Raw genomic sequence first — 18,721 nt, 5'->3', positions numbered from 1 at the left:
TTCATGTAAATCATATACATGACAGTAAATACATGATTTTATGATTCACCCATGCACATGACCAGTTGAACACTAGTATACAGTGTAGGACAATTTTTTTTTGGGCCAGTAAAAAAATTCCTTCACAGGCCCAAAATACATATTGGTAGCCCAATTATTTTGCTAAAAAAAATTTCAGAGTTGAGGGAAAAAAAAGCAAAAAAAGCAATATCAATAGATTTTTTTATTCTTCTATCAAACCCTCCCGACACATAACCCTATAAACCCTCCCCTCATTCCCATAGTCTTCATTATCGCTAAACTGGTCATCATGGTCACTATCTGCTCCATTCTCATCATCTTGGACCAAGTCTTCTTTGTCTGCTGCAGCCCCCACTGATAAATAATCTTCTTCTTCATCCACATGGTGGGATTCAGTTTATGTTGCTATTCTTTCATTAATATCAGAATTCACTGATTGTTTTGCAACTCTGATCAAGTTTCGCTCCTTGGAATCCATGTATAGTGGTCTTAGACCACCAGCATTCCAAAGCCGTATGGCTGGAACAGGATCAAAGCTGAAAATTTTTAAATTATTATTAAAATAGATCAGTCAAAGTAATGTTCCTGACCTATCTAATGGATTAAAGTAAATAATGTATTTATTGCATTTGATACATCAGCTAGTGCCCAAACCAAGTCATGATTTCTCTTAGACATTGTTTTGTTTAAATGTTGTTTTAAAGTTTGGAAAGTGTTGGAGCTGCCTTGTATTTCTGTTATTATATCTCATTCTAAATATGCTGTCTATTCAATGAAAATATAATCAGGTGTATAAAAAGAAGATGTGGTATGATTGCCAATGAAAAAACTATCCACAAAAGACCAAAATGACACAAAGTATACTTACGCTTCTATTGAAGGTGAATGCAGTTTAATGCACATTTGACTTGCCAAAGAGTCTTCACTTAAACAATCCTCTGAAAGTGGTTTTCAAGGACTTCATATGTCTGAATCCTCTCTCACATTCAGAAGAAGAACCTACAATTATTCAAAATAATCATAAGTTAAACAGCTATGCAGGATGAATTGTCAGATGCTTGTTTTAATTATTTTTACTAATTTTAATACTACTATTCATTCAAGTTTTTTTTTACCTGGAATTGTCAATAGCAAATCCATCACAGCAAGTATATTGGAATATCTAGCTGGAAACATCCGATTAACCCTTTGCCATGTCAGGTGTTGAATCTCATTGGACTGACTGAAAACAGAAAAAAAATAAAATGATGCAAAAACTTGTTTTGAAAAAAAATAGCTAACTTTTAAAATAATTTCAGAGAATAACTTGTTTTGGTAATCAATTAAGAACAGGATATACATCACATGATCATAATGAATATTAAAAATGTTATAGTGCCAGTAATAATTTAATACCTTGCATAAAGAGTACTTTTTAAAGCTGTCCATTCCAGGACAGCTTCAATTTCATCTACTGCTCCATTTTTCAAACTTGTCTCAAAATGAGACAATATGACTGGAAGATGGTCATCCCCAAAATCTGAAATTAAATAGTCCATTATTTATTTTATAGCTTTCTTTAATATAAAATAAATTGTCAAAACATGAATGTATTAAACTGGTGTCAACAATCTTGTTTGTTATTTTCTATATAATATTATATATCATTATTGGCATACTTCTATGTTTGTCGGTAATGGAATACATTCACTTGAATGAACTGCTTTACATCAAATAAGACATGAAGAGCAAAACAATAGAAATGGAATCTAAGAATTTAATATTGAAAACAAACACAAATAAAAATAAATAACAGAACATAGAACTGCAAGCTGTCAGAATGTGCCCATACATTTTGAAGACAACAAAATGTATCTGACATTCTGACTTTTGGAACAAAACATCTAGATCATGCATGAAACTAAAGAACACAGTAAACATCATGCACTTTTTGTTGTAATCATGCATGAAACTAAAGAACACAGTAAACATCATGCACTTTTTGTTGTAACCTTCTATCTCTTTAGTGTTATCAGCCTCAGAATTAGGTAACGGCCATGTATGAAAATTGGCTATAGCCATAGCTTGTATAATGTCATCTAACTCAAATCTGTTTTTCAAGCTGACCGATAACCCTGCAACCAGATTCCTTCGGGCAGCTGGAAAAGACTCCCCAGGTCTTTGTCTCATTGATGATGTTTCCTCATTAAGATTAAGAATCTGTTTAGCCTTACTAAGATATGGTCCATCTCTAAAACAGTGCAGTATATAACACAATGTGGTTAAATAATGAATATACTTGATGAACATTCAAGTGAAAAAGAAAAGGAGAAAATAATTATAAAAAATATATATTACATCTAACTTATCTTAACCGAACTGTAAATTTAGATATTTTTTATGAATCAAATAGACTTACTTTGTTGCATATACATTGATCAGCATGCTGGTTTCTGAAATAATGCCATGAATGTCTGCAGCACAACATTCTCGAACTTGGAAAACCTTTGACACTCTGGACAGAATGGTAGCTATATCTGCCATAAAATGGCAATATAGTATTATATCTCTGGATGTTATCAATTTCAAAAGGCCTTTAGCTTTTCCACTAGTGCTGTTGGATACTTTGTGTGTAGCAGATGCACATACCTGTAAAAAAATAATATTTAAAAATAAATGTGAAACATTTAAACATAGTATGAATGTGTAAATGTAACATGCATACATTATTAAAAAAGCATATTTGTCAGTAAATGATTATAAAAAAAAACCTACCTGCTCAAGGTGCTTCTTAATGGCTGGTAGCCAGACATAAAATTGATCAACGCTCTCAAGAGATGGCCAACCCATCGTGTGCCTCCAATTCTTGTGGGCAAAACAACTTTCATGCCAAGGGATTTAAAAGAATCTTTGAGGTTGGACCTGAAAAAAATGTTTCAGAAATGAATTATGCACTGTCACAACAATAAACTTAATACATACCTGTACATGTAACCAATTTAAAAAAATATCATAAAATATGTTTTATTAATGTTTTGAATATATACACTCCAGCTCACTTTATTGTTACATGCTGCATTGATTGAATGCTAATGAAGCTAAAACTTTGAAATAATGCTAAAACTTTGAAATAATAAAAGACTTACCTGTTCAGTGCACTATTGTGGTACAAGTAGTACAGTCCTTGTAACAGACAAGTAGTCACCTTGCTATCCAGTGGCACATGCTTAATGGCATCTTTGAAAGCTAACTCCAACTTGTGGGCATAGCAGTGAACTGCCACCATAACAGGCTGAATTCTTCTTAAGTGTGCAGCAACACCATTGTTACAGCCAAGCATGACTGATGCCCCATCACTTCCCATTCCAACAAGTTTCTTGGTAAAATCATCCCATGGGACATCCAACTTTTCAACAGATCGTTTCATTGCCTCAATGATACCAGATGCATCACTTTTAGCTACATAGGCTGTGTTAACAAAAAACACCTGAAAAAGACATACATTGTAAGATACAACATGAAATCAAGGTTGATATGATGAATACACATGAAAGATCTAAATAAGATACATGTTTCAAACCAGGAGTATGCATTAGTCTAGAAGTTATAAACCAAGCAAGTTTGAATATACTGCTTGTAACCAATTATGTACTATTAATATGAGAGAGAAAAAACGAAGATGAACATTATGCCATTATAAAGATAAGCCAGCATTATTCCATTTAAATGAAAAGGCTTTTGACAGAATTATTATATTATAAATCATGTCGTATATTAATACTAATAGATCAAGACCAACAAAGATTATGAATTCTATAATACCTGAACAATTCCATTTACACAGACTCTGGTATAGATCATTTCAATTTCTGTTATACTAGCATCTGTGCTTCCATCTGATAGTATAGATACAAATTTGGCCTTGTGAATATTGTCTTTGATGGTATTCATCTGGACTTTAGCAATGCAGTCTGTAAATTCTTTTGCCCGTTTCCTGTTCAGGTAGGTTTTCCCAACATCTAAGCCTTTCATTTGATCTAGTTTAGACATCCACTCAAAATCAGAGAAGGGTCTACCAGCCAAAGACAAAGCATGGGCATTCCTAAACAATAAAGATAATTTATCCATTACAGCTTTGTTCAGTGATTCAACACACTTCATGGCTTCTGTTTCCATACAATCAGCTGCTTTTGATTTCCCAGCTATAATGTCCCTATTCTTTATATGGATATTGCTTGTTTCATGGGATTTCAAAGTTTCAAGCTTTGCCGTGGTCCATTGCTGTTCGCACCACGTACAACTCATCAAATTATTAATTTTTTCAATAGACAACCATGGTCTTCCTGTTTTCCAGCCTTCTTGGACCTTTCTTTGTGATCTGTTTTGTTCATACCTACAAAAAATATTTATTTGAATCACCTTGCTCTTGATAACTTGCGGTTTGTTGTTGAGTTTAAAAATAAACAATTTTCTACGAATTGATCTAAAAATAGCACTGGGAATTTCCGCGATATTCTAGTCGATATATTTGTCAAGTTAAAACTTAATTTTGTCAGTCATTTTCAACTGAACAGGTTGTATTTTCTAAAGTGTCAATGCCAAACAAAATTAAAATACATTTTAGTATAATTTACAAACGTAAATAATTTGTCTTACTGTACTAAATCAATTCGGCGTCAACCCGCTGTACTGCAGATACATAAACTACGACTGACCAAATAGGAAACAGCGACGAAGACTTACACTGTGATATTCTGGTAGTTTATAGGTTTAGGCGTTCAGACAAAGACAATGGACTTGCACATGGATTTAATAAGGAAGTAGCATAATCATAGTATTATACAAAACAGATACGGAACAGATATGTAGTACAACTACATAGGTCTGTGTCCCAAGAGAGATAACTCAATTCTTACAATGATAAAGTAGGATATTACATTCCTCCCTTTGTTGAATTTATGAATCTATAATAAGATAAATTTCAAAAGAGAATTATAAAATTTAAAAATAAAGACTAGATTCTAAAATGACTAGAAAATCTTTTTCTATGACTAGATTATCATTTAACAAAATAAAAATAGAAAAATGATTGACATATACCTTTTTCACAAAAGAATGATTAAATAAATGTATGGATGAGAACTTCTATATTATGCAAATGAAACAATGAGTATTATGATCATATAAACAAATATAAATATCGGACGGATTTATATTATTGATTGTCTATTAATGTTGTATTTGTAATTACTGAAATAATTAAATGTCAATATAAAAGTTAAGCAATCAAATGTTCAAGTTTGTATTGTTTATCTGAAAGTTTTTCTGTAGATCTCATCTGAAATGTTCATCAGGTTTTGGTCATCACACATTGCAAATCTATTTCTGAATAACTAATACTAAATTTCTATAATGAACAATAACTATTATGCACTTTTAAAAAGAGGGGATTATTATGCCCCATCACAATATCCTGTTTGAATGCATATTTAGGGGATTATTATGCCCCTCACTTTACATAATCTTCAAGATATGATGGTGGTTTTCGGATACGTGTTGGACGACTTTGAATTGGAGATTTTATTTTGTTTTCCTCCTTCGGATGAATTTCAATATCAAGTTCTTCTTCTTCATCCAATTGATCGGAGAATTTGGCACTGTGTTTTGTACTTTTGAAGAATGAAGCATTGCGTGTTGTTTGCTTTTCGCTGTCCGAAACAGTTATCATGGTTCCTTTCTTCTTGATGACGGTTTGAGGTCTTGGATCAAATATCGGTGTTAATTTGTTCTTCTTAACTTCATTTCTAATTAACACAGTGTCTCCTTCTTCAATGTCATTTGACTTAGCTTTATTTTTCAGATCAGCTAAATGTTTCATTCGTGTCTTTGCGTTTTCATCGTTTTGGCGTGCATATTCATCTAGTTCTGGTCGTTTTTCTTTTGGTATGCTCGGTAATTTTGTGTTTGTTTCCCTTCCGAACAGCAATTTGAAAGGATTTACTCCTGTTGAACTATGTGGAGTATTGCGGTATTGCCGTAAAAATCTATACATTGATTGTTTCCAACTTTTCCTCTCTACCTCTGCTGCTTTTATGTTTTTCATCATGGGTTTGTTAAACGATTCTGCTTGAGCATTAGCCCGTGGCCATCTTGGCGTGATTCTCCTGTGTGAAAATCCTATGCTGGCAGCATATTCTCTAAATTCATATGAATTAAACGGACTTCCATTGTCGGTCTTTAGTATTTTTGGAATCCCATATGCCGCTAGGACTTTGTCCAACACTGGTATGACAGTGTGACCTGATGTGGATCTTATTATCTCAACTACAGGATATCTAGAATATTCGTCTGTTATCACAAATAGGTAGTCTCCAGACGGTAGTGGACCACAGAAATCTGCGCTTAGTGCAGTCCATGGTTCTCCTGGCATTTCTGACATTTTGAGTGGTTCCATTAGCTTAGAACGTGTTAGAGCTTGACATGCTATGCAATCTTTGATGAGTGAATCTACTCTGTCGTTGATGCCGGGAAACCAAATTTTTGATCTGATAAACGCTTTTGTCTTTGTTAGTCCTTGATGGCCTTCGTGTGCAAGACTAACTGCACGGTCACGAAGTGACATTGGCATAACAATTCTATTGTCTCTAAGTAAAATGTTTTCATCATGAACAACAAGTTCATCTTGAATGCTGCGATATACTTGAAGTTCTTGAATATCTAAATTGGGATCATCTAATTTCTTTAACTCGTACCACTTTCCATTTCTTGTTAATTCAATAGCTTTTTGAAGTGTTCTATCGGTCAAACTTGCGCCTTTGACTTCGCTTAGCGACATTGCTTTTGGAATTGCCTGATTTGCAATAAAGTTCACATATTGTTCAGCAACCTTCTCCTCGTGTGATCGCGTCTTGCTACACATAGCAATAGGATGACGGGACATGTAATCTGAAGGATTATCCCGCCCTGGCTGATACTTGATTGTAAGCTTATAGGGTTGCAGACGTAAACCCCATCTTTCTATTCTCAGTGGTATTTTGGCCTTTTGCCATATCCTCTCTAGCGGCTTATGATCAGTTATGATATTTACATTTTTAGCTCCACGGATAAAAATGTCAAAATGTTCACAGGCCCATACTATGGCCTGTGCCTCTCTTTCTGTTTGACTGTACCTGGACTCTACATCTGTTAATGCTCTGCTTGCATATGCTATTGTCTTTTGATTTTGAGAGATAATTGCTCCAAGTCCAACTGGACTAGCGTCAACATATATGTCTGTTTGTAGAGAAGGATTGAAATAAGTTATTACTGTCTCACTAGATAGCTCAGTTTTAAGATTGTCAAATGCGTTTTGTTGCTCAGGAGTCCATTCCCAGTCCATGTTGTGTCGTGTTAACCTTCTTAATGGTTCACAAATAGAAGCATAGTTTCTTATAAATCTAGATGAATAATTTGTCATTCCAAGGAAGCTACGAAGTTCTGGAACTGTCGTTGGCGGTGTGGCATCTTTGACTGCCTTGACTTTACACGGGTCTGGTGAAATACCCTCTTTTGAAAATACGACTCCAAAAAATGTAACTTTACTCTTGTTAAACTCGCATTTGGCTTTGTTAACTGTTAACCCGTTTCTTTGTAGAGCTTGTAGTGTATCGTTAAGAGCTTCGTCGTGCTCTTCTTGAGATTTTCCATATATAATGATATCGTCTGAAATGTTCTTTGCATTTTGCACGTTTTGTATTACGCACCTAATTGTCTCTTGAAAAATTTCTGATGCTGAAGAGATGCCAAAATTAAGTCTCTTATATCTAAATAATCCCATGTGTGTACTGAATGTTGTGATATATCTAGAGGGCTCTTGTAGTTCTAGTTGGTGATACCCTGCTCTCAAATCTAGTTTACTAAAGACTGAAGCGTGATTTAAATCATGAATGAGCTCCTCAACTGTCGGTAATAAGTGTCTTTCTCTTATAATGGCCTTGTTGGCCTCACGCATATCTACACACAGACGTATCTCTTCAGGGTTTTTCTTTGGTGGTGTTACAATCGGTGACACCCAGGGTGTTGGGGTATTCCCTATTTTCTCTATAATGTCTTGATCTAGTAATTTTTGAATTTCCTTCTCTACCTTTGGTCTAATGTGAAATGCTGTTTTTCTGTTTCTTTGCGCAACCGGTCTGATGTCAGTGTCAATATGTAGTTTTACTGAACCACCTGTGTATTTTCCAATTTCATCCCTGAACACATCAGGATATCTCTTCTCGGGAGCTTGTATACTTATCGGTTGAATTATTTTAACAAGTCCTAGTTGTGATGCAGTAGGATAGCCAATCAATGCGCCGTGTCCACCTCTCACTACGTAAAACTTGTGTACACCATATTTGTGTTTTGTTTCTACTCCTAGCTCACATGCTCCTGTGACTTCAAGAGGTTTGCCCCCTCCATAAGGCAAAAGTTTTATGTCATTTTTGTTCAGTTTTGGAGAGCCAATGTTTTTATGTGTTTTATCATCCAAGATATTGACTGTCGCACCAGTGTCTATCATCATTGAACATGTTGTGTTATTTACTTTGATCATAGTGAAGGGTGATTTCTTTATTGAGCATACTGCCTCTTTAATACTATATGAATATTCTTCATCTGAACTATCCAGACTTGCTTGATATGATTCTCTTTGGGACGTTTCTGTCTGTATTTCATGTACCCGTCTGTCTCTTGTGTATTTATTTTGTTTGCTTTTGCCTCGACATACTTTAGCAAAGTGATTTTGTTTGTGACATGCATTGCATGTTTTGCCATTTGCTGGGCATGGTCCATTTTTATGAGGAAATTGGCCACCACAATTTCTGCATTGTGTCTGTCTAGTTGGGCGATGAGAGTAATTTGGATTATGATATGATGATGATGCCTGTTGACCTCTTTGTTGTTTATAATTTGTCTTTGGATATGTCTTGTTTGTGTTTGTAATTTTGTTTACAGTTGTTTCTCTCTCCATTTCAGTAGCTTGAGTGTCAGCCATTTCAAGAGTTCTTCCAAGTGTTAATATATCATTCAGAGTTTTGTCTGGCTCTCGCAGAGCTCTCCTGCGTAATCTGTTAGACTTGCAATTTTGTATAACTTGTGAAAGGATTTCCTTATCAACGTTTGTGAACTCACATGTTTTTGCTAGTTTTCTTAGTTCTGTTACGAATTCGTCAAGTGATTGTCCTTCTTTTTGTTTATGTGTACGGAATTTATATACCTCCATTTGAGTATTTTTCTTCGGTTCAAAGTACGTAGTTAACACTTGCTTTGTGGCAGTATACGAAGCTTCAGTTTCCCCCTTTTCTGCATCATAAATGTCATACACACTCTCCCCAGCGTAGTGAAGGAGTAGGGCACGTTTGCGTTCTTCATTTTCGATTTTAAGGCCAACAAACAAATTTTCCAGTCGTGATACCCATCTTTCCCATCTGGGACCTGCGTTTGATTTGTCACTGGCATAATCAAAGGTTGGATATGGTGGGAGTGATCCTGCCATGGTTTTTTTGCTTAGGTTCTTTGTTTTACCTCGTCGCCATTGTGATATTCTGGTAGTTTATAGGTTTAGGCGTTCAGACAAAGACAATGGACTTGCACATGGATTTAATAAGGAAGTAGCATAATCATAGTATTATACAAAACAGATACGGAACAGATATGTAGTACAACTACATAGGTCTGTGTCCCAAGAGAGATAACTCAATTCTTACAATGATAAAGTAGGATATTACATACACTTTATGAAAATACATAAGTTACTTACTTTGCATACTTTGACGGCTGCTTCTTTGCATCCGTTGATGGGATTCTTTTCAAAAATCCCCATCCCTTGCTTGTATTCGCCACGTTGAGTCTCGGTTAAATCGGGTGCACTTGCACGTTTTAACGGCGTGACCCAGAGGTTTCCACAAATGCGTGTACCTGTCCGAAGTTGGGGTCGTTATTTATAGTAGTAAAATACGATTTTTGAGTGTAAAAATGTACTCGCCCAATGATTTATTTTTGGGCCACTAACTATACATCTTTTGACAATTTCTAGTCGTCCAATCAAGGTTTTACTCGCATTTGGCGACCAGGCGACTGGCTGTGTCCTACGCTATTAATTTCAGACTATACAGTTGAAACTGCCTGGATATAATAGGCACATAGAAAGTATTAGCTTTGCTCTGGCCATACATCGCTACCATAAGCTTTGGTGGTGCAGTAGTTTAAGCTGAATATAGATGATTTATGAATAATATTGATACGTGAACTAAGATTCACAGTATGGCAGTATACATATAGATATATATAGAGTCATGGGTGGAAAAAAAATGCACTCTGAAATAAAAGAATAGCATTTGCACGTGATTGTTATCTTTCTTATGCTTTAATAGTTTGCTTACTGTACTTCTGAAGTTGGGTTTAGTACACACATCATACACACTTATTTAACTTCATTGCATTTGATATTGATTTATAGTATATTTTATATTGGGCATACTGTTTAATTTTATGATTGTTTTGTTCTGGTAGCACAATCATGTAATCGGTACTGATTTTCTCGAAAATAATTGCTTGGCCTTAGTTCATTTCAGATTACATGTATCCAAAATTACGTTAATTTAGTATTTTTACCTTCCCCAATCTCCGTGCTCTGCACGTAAAATGTTAATATATGTGGTTGTCGGTATCTCCAAAAACATAAAGATTTTTTAATTTTTTTTTTATATTTGATTTGATTCTATTTTTTGTCAGTTATTATTTTTCAGTGTTTGTGCATTGTTGGAGTAAAAGAATATTAGAGACGTATATGGATTCAATTCTTAATTCGCATGAAAATATATGTTGAACGTTTATGCTGAAAGGGTACTTATAAAGTGAGAAACGGAATCGAAACGAAACGAAACGAAATATAACGAAACGAAACGAAATACAACGAAACGAAACGAAATATAACGAAACGAAACGAAATGAAAAAATGAAGAAACGAAACGAAACGAAATGGAAAATGAAGAAACGAAATAAACGAAATAGGCCTATATATAATATATCTTTTACATTGTTATAGGAGGTTAGGATTTTGATTTTAAAAAGGTGGTGTAATTAATTGGGTTTTTTTTTATTCCAAGTTCCGAGGTTCCGAGTCCAAGTTAAGGGGGCTACCATTTGATTTTTTTTTGGGGGGGGGGGGGGGGAGAGGGCTATGATGAAATAAAAAAAACCTGCAGGACAGGGATTTGAGTATAAAAAAGGCAAGACAGGATTGTTTAGTAAAAAAGAAGGCAGGATGAGCAACTGGGCAAAAAAACGGGATAAATTTATATAAAAAAGGCAGGACCAAATATAGTGAAAAATAAAAAGGTAGGACAGAGATTACAACTAAATAAAATGCAGGACAAAAAAATTCATCCTAGCCCATGAAAATCAATAGGTATCTCCCTAAGTTTGAATTGGCGAAGTTGTATTTGACAAGACATTAAAAATGTGAAATGCTAACGGCTGACGAGTAGCCATAACGAAACCTAAATTGAACTGAAAAAGAGATCTGAGGTGAACGTTCTGTGTTACTCCCTTTTTTACCAAACATGAATTTGAATGGAGATTTAAATTTGGAATGTTTTTTCCTGGGTTGGAGACCCCTTCAATCTTTTGAAATGACTGGATCCGCTGCTGACGTCGATGAGAAAGAAAATCAACATATCTAGATGGTCAGAAAGAGTCCACCATGTTTTAAGTGATTAACAAATATCTACATCGTGTTGCAAGCTGATTATCTCAATATTGAAACATCTTACTGACAGCAATTCGGACTTGTGTGTAGATTAAACCAATATCTTTGGTTAAGTTGCTTTCAAACTGAACCATGAAATCATTACTTTTGAGTGTAGTTACTTTTGAAAGTAGTTTAGTCCGACATATAGACAACGTTCTGTTCATCAGACTAGACTACTCTAAAGGGCGGGTGGATTGGTTTGACTTGTTTTACATTTATTATTTCGGGCCTTTTTTAGCTGACTATGCGGTATGGTCTTTGTTCATTGTTGAAGGCCGTACGGTGACCTATATTTGTTAATAACTGTGTCATTGGGTCTCTTGTTGTCTTATTGGCAATCTCACCACATCTTTTTTGTATGTACAAAAGCATTCCTTTCCCTGAAATCTAGTAGAACAATTGCTTAAAGTATCTCTGAAACAAACTCAGTGACATGACAAAAATTGGACTTTGACCAATGAACCATGAAAATCAGGTCAAGGTCAGATGACGTTTTTTAAACGGCAATTTTCATCTTATTAGCATCATATAAACCAAATTATTGATAAAGTACACCCCTTATAATGAACTATAGAAATGGGGTCCAAGTCAGATGATACCTGTTATTTGAATACAGCAAATATAGTGCACCTAATGCTTAAAATATAGGCGATATGGATTTGACCAAGAAAACTTAACACTGACGTGCATGCAGATTTTACAAGATACTTAATTGTGTATATTTTGTATGCATGCACCTGTCCTGGATTATTTAGGAGCCTGTTGTTCATGTGGTTGTTGTAGTTCATATGTGTTTTCTGTTTCTCGTTTTGTATATATTGTATTGTGTCGCGGATCATACATATTCTGAAGTGTTGATATTGTTTAAATCGCGTCTTTTTCATAGAGTTAATATTTTATAGCGTCTTTTTATTTTATAATGTTTAACTTCTGTCTAAGGTTAGGTTGAAGGTTGGCGAGCCTGTTAAACTGTTTAAACCAAATGCATATTCAATACTACTGTCAGTAACCTGTTGTTCAGTGGTTGGTGTGGTTCATAGGGGTTTCTCGTTTTCTATATTTTGATTTACTTGTTTAAAGTTTGTATTCAATGGCAATTTTGGGGACTTTATATGTAGCTTGCTGTTTAGTGTTAGCAAAGACTCTGTGTTCAAGTCGATGCTCATTGAACTGTTAACTTAAAATGCATTGCGACTTGGATGGAGAGTTGTCTCATTGGCACTCAAACCACATCTTAATTATAGCGTTGGTTTCCTGTTTTACATTGATCATTTTTTACCCTTTATATCTTGTTCGGTGATTGTTCATGAGTTCGTATTGAAAGGCCGTACTCTAACCTATAATTGCTAAGTTAAACTACACTGTGGCTTGGATAAGAGTTGTCTCATTCGCACTCATACAACATTTTCTGTTTAAAATCAAAATCCTAACCTCCTATAACAATGTAAAAGATATATTTTATATAGGCCTATTTCGTTTATTTCGTTGTATTTCGTTTCTTCATTTTCCATTTCGTTTCGTTTCTTCATTTTTTCATTTCATTTCGTTTCGTTTCGTTGTATTTCGTTGCGTTTCGTTGTATTTCGTTTCGTTTCGTTATATTTCGTTTCGTTTCGTTCCGATTCCGTTTCTCACTTTATAAGTACCCATGATGAAATTGCCTTTAACAATGGAAATGTTTGGACCTTCGTCACCATTTGAACCTTCATTACTATTTGGACCTTCATCATTATTTGGAATTTCATCACTATTTGGACCTTCGTCACCATTTGTACCTTCATCACTATTTGGACCTTCGTCACCATTTAGACCTTCATCACTGTTTGGACCTTCTTGGACATTTATCAACATTTAGACTTTGAAATTTTAAATTATATACAATACAATGCACATTTCAACTGTTTAAAGACAACCGTGTCTTGTCCTTTAAATTGTCTTACTATGTTGTCAAATCGCGGACGATTTGTTTTTCTGGGTAAGGGGTATTGTAACGTTTGTGGGTCATCGTAAATTCCCTTTTTTCTATTTTTAGATACTATATATAACTATAGTTGTCCGGTCACTTTTTCGCGGGGATCGTTTATCTCGTGCTTGAACTCAATGTCCAGACTTGGATATTTAAACCTCGTCAGGGCAGTATTTCTTTAGATTGGGGAAAACTTTCGTACCGGTAAGTTGTACTTTAAAATTTCATTTTATTTTGAATTTTGATGTTTGACTTAAATATTTATTTCTTCTCATTTGATATATTTCTTTTCGGTTTCGTAGTCAAACAGTTCTAAAATATTAAATAACGTTTCCGTTCCAGAATAAATAGAGGGAATTGTACACTAGCTAGAGATTTTATGATTTCGGGTTTATAAAGAGATGGAGTTCATTTTGATAGCGATATTTAGACAGATGGTTAATCCGAGGGGTATTTTGGAGTAACGGTCGTCATTCTACGGAATTGTTCGTGCCTTACTCTGAAATAGAATTTTGTATTATCGCATGTTTTGGTTTTGGATCTTGAACTGGTCAATGATATTGAAAAACGTTTTCAGACATTGCTCTGGTTGGATTGAAAATTAAACGGGTATAGAGAAATGCGATGTTTTTTTTACTGGATCGATTTTTGTTCCCTAGTCATAGAATAATGAGATTCATGATCTAGTCTAACAAAGTCGGTGGAAACCAGTGGGTATATTTTTTTTTGTCTCGGAAGGTTGACGTCACAACTTGATTGATTGGATAATATTTTAGTTAAAGACGACTAGTGTACAGCTCTCTATATTTTAAGAAAACGGACACCTCAAAATTCTAGTATCATATTATTTTATTCAAGTAGATAGCACTAAGGCCAAACGCTTCCCTAAATTGGTTAACTTGTAAAGGGTATTTTTCACCTCATCGTTTGTCCAAAAAGGGGAAGTTCGAAAATGTATTGAAATTCTGAATTGATATTTTCACATGGAGATACCGCGATATTTATGTATTTATATTGTCTTTGTCTATTAAATATGAAACTGTTTTATGAATTTTGGTCATTTGTTATATGAGCAAATACATTGCTTGGCAAATCGTCATCACTGGTCATGTTTAGGTTTCTTATACCTGTCATTTATTGAATTTATTGTTTCGTTGTATTGTCAGTATGCTGTCAGAAGTCCTGGAGCGAAAGCAAAACAAACTAATGTCAACAATAACAATTTGATATCAAAAACCTTGAAGGAGCCATATGCCTTATAACATTTCTAACCAACAAATTCAAGCAATACTGTTTCTAAGTTTATCCAGACTCAGATCAATACCAGTTGCTGTACTTTGGGTGAATTCAGATGCCCTTCTTACCAAAGATTAACCACTGATCCAAATGTCATTTTTAGCTGAAACCAAAATTAATTATGATGAATTCTAAGATATCGTTTGAATGAGGACGATATCCAGCGCCCCATCGTTTCTATCTGATTTTCAGATTTACCAGACATTATTAGTTACATAGTGTGTTAGTGACCTAATACGATATATACGGGGCCACATTTACTGAACCCGTATATATCGTATTAGGTCACTAGCACACTATGTAACGAATTTATCTTACCGACTATCTTTATTTGTTGAATTTAGACTAACGTTGTCTCATTTGCAATCATACCACATCTTGTTATTCCTATATTAAAGTGTTCAGGTGTTCAATTTTCAGAAACAGCTTCTTCCATTGTTCTGCACAAAAAAACTAATGTCAACAATAACAATTTAATATCAACAACCTTGATATAACAATATTAAACAGAACTTTCAAATCATTTAAATAATCAAATAGTGCCAAATTCGTAACTCCACTTCTAATTAGTTATCAAAGGTACCAGGATTATAATTTAGTACGCCAGACGCGCGTTTCGTCTACATAAGACTAATCAGTGACGCTCGTAACAAAATATTTATAAAGCTAAACAAGAACAAAGTTGAAGAGCATTGAGGATCCAAAATTACAAAAAGTTGTGCCAAATACGGCTAAGGTAATCTATGCCTGGGATAAGAAAATCCTTAGTTCTTCGAAAAATTCCAAGTTTTGTAAACAGGAAATTTATAAAAATGACCACATTATTGATATTTATGTCAACACCGAAGTGCTGACTACTGGGCTGGTGGTACCCTCTGGGACGAAACGTCCACCAGCAGTGGCATCGACCCAGTGGTGTAAATAGTTATCAAAGGTACCAGGATTATAATTTAGTACGCCAGACACGCATTTCGTCTACATATGACTCATCAGTGACGCTCATATCAAAATATTTATAAAGCCAAACAAGTACAAAGTTGAAGAGCATTGAGGATCCAAAATTTCAAAAAGTTGTGCCAAATACGGCTAAGAAAATCTATGCCTGGGATAAGAAAATCCTTAGTTCTTCGAAAAATTCCAAGTTTTGTAAACAGCAAATTTATAAAAATGACCACATTATTGATATTCATGTCAACACCGAAGTATTGAAATAAAGCCCCGCCTCCTTACTAACCTAATATGGAATAAACACGGTCTCCACGCGGACGCTTCTAACCAATCATATTCCTAGAAATGTATAGGAGGTAAGATAAAAAGGCTGATGTTTCTGTTTCTATTCTAAACGAATGCGTATTAAATATGTAGGACTCGGAGGTGCGATGGGGACGCGGAAGTGCGATGGTTCACGCCGAAGTGCGATGGTTTATATAGATATAGAACTCGGAGATGCGATGGGACGCTGAAGTGCGATGGTCCACGCTGAAGTGCGATGGTTCATTCGCTGAAGTGCGATGGTCATGTTGGAACATTATATGTTATTATAATAAGAAGCATAATAAATAAAATTTAGAAAGCAAAAATGCATAAATTTATTATGCATTAATTAAAACAACAATTAAAATTTTTGTAAATAATTGTAAATGCTAAAATATAGCTATTCCTAAAATAATACAAAAGTTTGCGTTAATGTAACTTATATATTCGCGCGTTTTAAAACAATTTACCATGACGTTAAATATTATGACGTTTTGAAATACGTTTCGTAAAGAAAACGGTATGGAATTGCAGGAAGGAAAAGAAGATTTTGTTGACGAAGGCTTTGTTATAACAAACGAACGTAAAAAAAAGGTTACAAACGATCCAAGTCCGGAACAGTTTTGGGCAGTGCAGGATGAAGTTTTTTCAATATGCAAGGCAAAATATACCAACAAATCATGGGGAGCAAAAAGAATAAAGGATGCACTAGGTCTTCAGATGGGAGAAACTAGTATAAGAAAATATGTGTCAAATTTTTTATACGACAAAGACTTGAACAGTATATTTTACAGGAGCACGACTGTTACTGAATTCCACAGAAAGGTCTTGTCAAAAGGTGAACTTTTGGAAGAAATACAAAAAAATCACAAAACTGATCATAGAAAAAGTGATACGGTGTACGAAACTCTGAGGAAGTCTTTTTTCCCAGTAGTTCGGGAAAATATTCGTTTACTGTTTAAGCTGAACATTAAATGCCAACAGTGTCTTTCGGCAGTTGATTTACCTAAAACTCAAAGAACAAGAAGGCCAATTCCAGCAACCTATCCTAACAGTAGATGGCAAATGGACCTCAAGAAGATGCCTCCGTCACATGGTTACAACTACATATGCAATATCGTAGGTTGCTACAGCAGATTTGCTTTTGGTGGGTGCATTAAGCACAAAACAGCAAAAGAAGTGGCTACAGTGATTTTACGATTTATATACATTTTTGGACCACCTAGAATTTTACAAACTGACAATGGAAAGGAGATTAATAATGAAGACTTAACAGAAGTTATGGCAGAATTTAAAACAAGAAAAATTAACGGAAGGCCTTACCATCCCCAATCACAAGGTAATGTTCTGCATTTATTATTAATTTTTAAGAGGCATTCATAATGTTTGCTGAATAAATAGTGATAGGTGGGTAATTTTAAAATAAAAAGATTAATTTAAGTCATTTTAAATAGATCAATTAGTTTAAGATAGTTTAATATAAACTCAAAATAATGTTTATATATCACTTGATATCAAATACACTCATTTACCAATAACATTATTGTCTTTTTATATTAAAAAAGTTATTTGTGGTAAATGAACATAAGATAAAACAAAGTCACACAAATTTATAAATTAAAATAGATTTCAAATAAGATAATGTTTTTGATGCGGTTTTCACATTAAGATATAAGTATGCTTTTATTTAAAGGTCGAGTTGAAAGGTTTAACAGAACAGTTGTCGCCTACTTCAGAACAGCTTTTGTTGATAGTCGGGACTGGCCCAGTATGCTAGACGAGTTTTACTATAAGTACAACAGCAGAGTTAATAAATCTACCAAACCTTTGACACCATATCAGAGATTTTATAAAAGACCAAATTTCTGTGTTGCGTTAGAAGATCAGGTAAAATATTAATATTATATATTTTTTTAGATTATTTTAGGTTTTAAGCATTTTTATATGAATTTTATACAACATTTGATATATATGTTTTGCACATTTTAGACATCATTAGATATATAATAACTTCATGGAGAAAAAGAGTGGTTTTTACATGTACAGTGGCCAATATTTCATACAAGTTAATAACAGTATTATTTTCGAAAAATATTTTTAATTGAAAATGCTTTAAACATTTTTTATTTAAACAATTTTCACTTTCAATACGTTGACGTACATGTATTATATATTGGTATAAAAACGTCCAGTAGCAAGTTTTTTATACATATTTATAAGTGTACTAATAAGGAATAATATATAACACCCAAAAGGCTTAAGCATTTTTATGTTTTAAAATTTGAACAATTTACACTATGATATCGCTGATGTTGTATAAATTAAATAAAAAAAGTCCAGTTGCAAATATTTCATACATGTTTAAAACCGTATTACTTAATAATTATCCTATAAATCTTTCAATATTAGGTACCAATATGCAATTTGACATCAGA

The 18,721-nt window shown here is 34.1% G+C and overlaps 1 protein-coding gene across 3 annotated transcripts; it reads right to left on the bottom strand.

Moving 5' to 3' along the window:
* Positions 1 to 895: 895 nt before the first annotated feature.
* Positions 896 to 10,030, bottom strand: LOC139498014 (zinc finger protein 862-like). 3 transcript variants are annotated; one of them, XM_071286306.1, is made up of 7 exons: positions 3,147 to 3,265; positions 2,776 to 2,922; positions 2,420 to 2,649; positions 2,013 to 2,251; positions 1,417 to 1,540; positions 1,137 to 1,243; positions 896 to 1,020 (listed from the first exon to the last, which is right to left on the bottom strand). In XM_071286306.1, exons 2-7 carry the CDS (start codon positions 2,848 to 2,850, stop codon positions 944 to 946), a joined length of 852 nt encoding a protein of 283 aa, XP_071142407.1. In that variant the 5' UTR covers positions 2,851 to 2,922; positions 3,147 to 3,265; the 3' UTR covers positions 896 to 943. The 3 variants fall into 3 exon arrangements, 1 of the variants encoding a protein (XP_071142407.1); XR_011657787.1 differs by lacking the exons at positions 896 to 1,020; positions 1,137 to 1,243; positions 2,013 to 2,251 and adding exons at positions 3,823 to 4,393; positions 9,779 to 10,030 and having other exon boundaries at positions 1,431 to 1,540; positions 3,147 to 3,487; XR_011657788.1 differs by lacking the exons at positions 896 to 1,020; positions 1,137 to 1,243; positions 2,013 to 2,251 and adding an exon at positions 3,823 to 4,669 and having other exon boundaries at positions 1,431 to 1,540; positions 3,147 to 3,487.
* Between the last annotated feature and the right edge of the window lie 8,691 nt (positions 10,031 to 18,721).

This window comes from Mytilus edulis, chromosome 12 (assembly GCF_963676685.1).
Source record: "Mytilus edulis chromosome 12, xbMytEdul2.2, whole genome shotgun sequence".
Lineage (NCBI taxonomy): Eukaryota > Metazoa > Mollusca > Bivalvia > Mytilida > Mytilidae > Mytilus > Mytilus edulis.
This window is presented reverse-complemented; position numbering and strand designations above follow the sequence as displayed.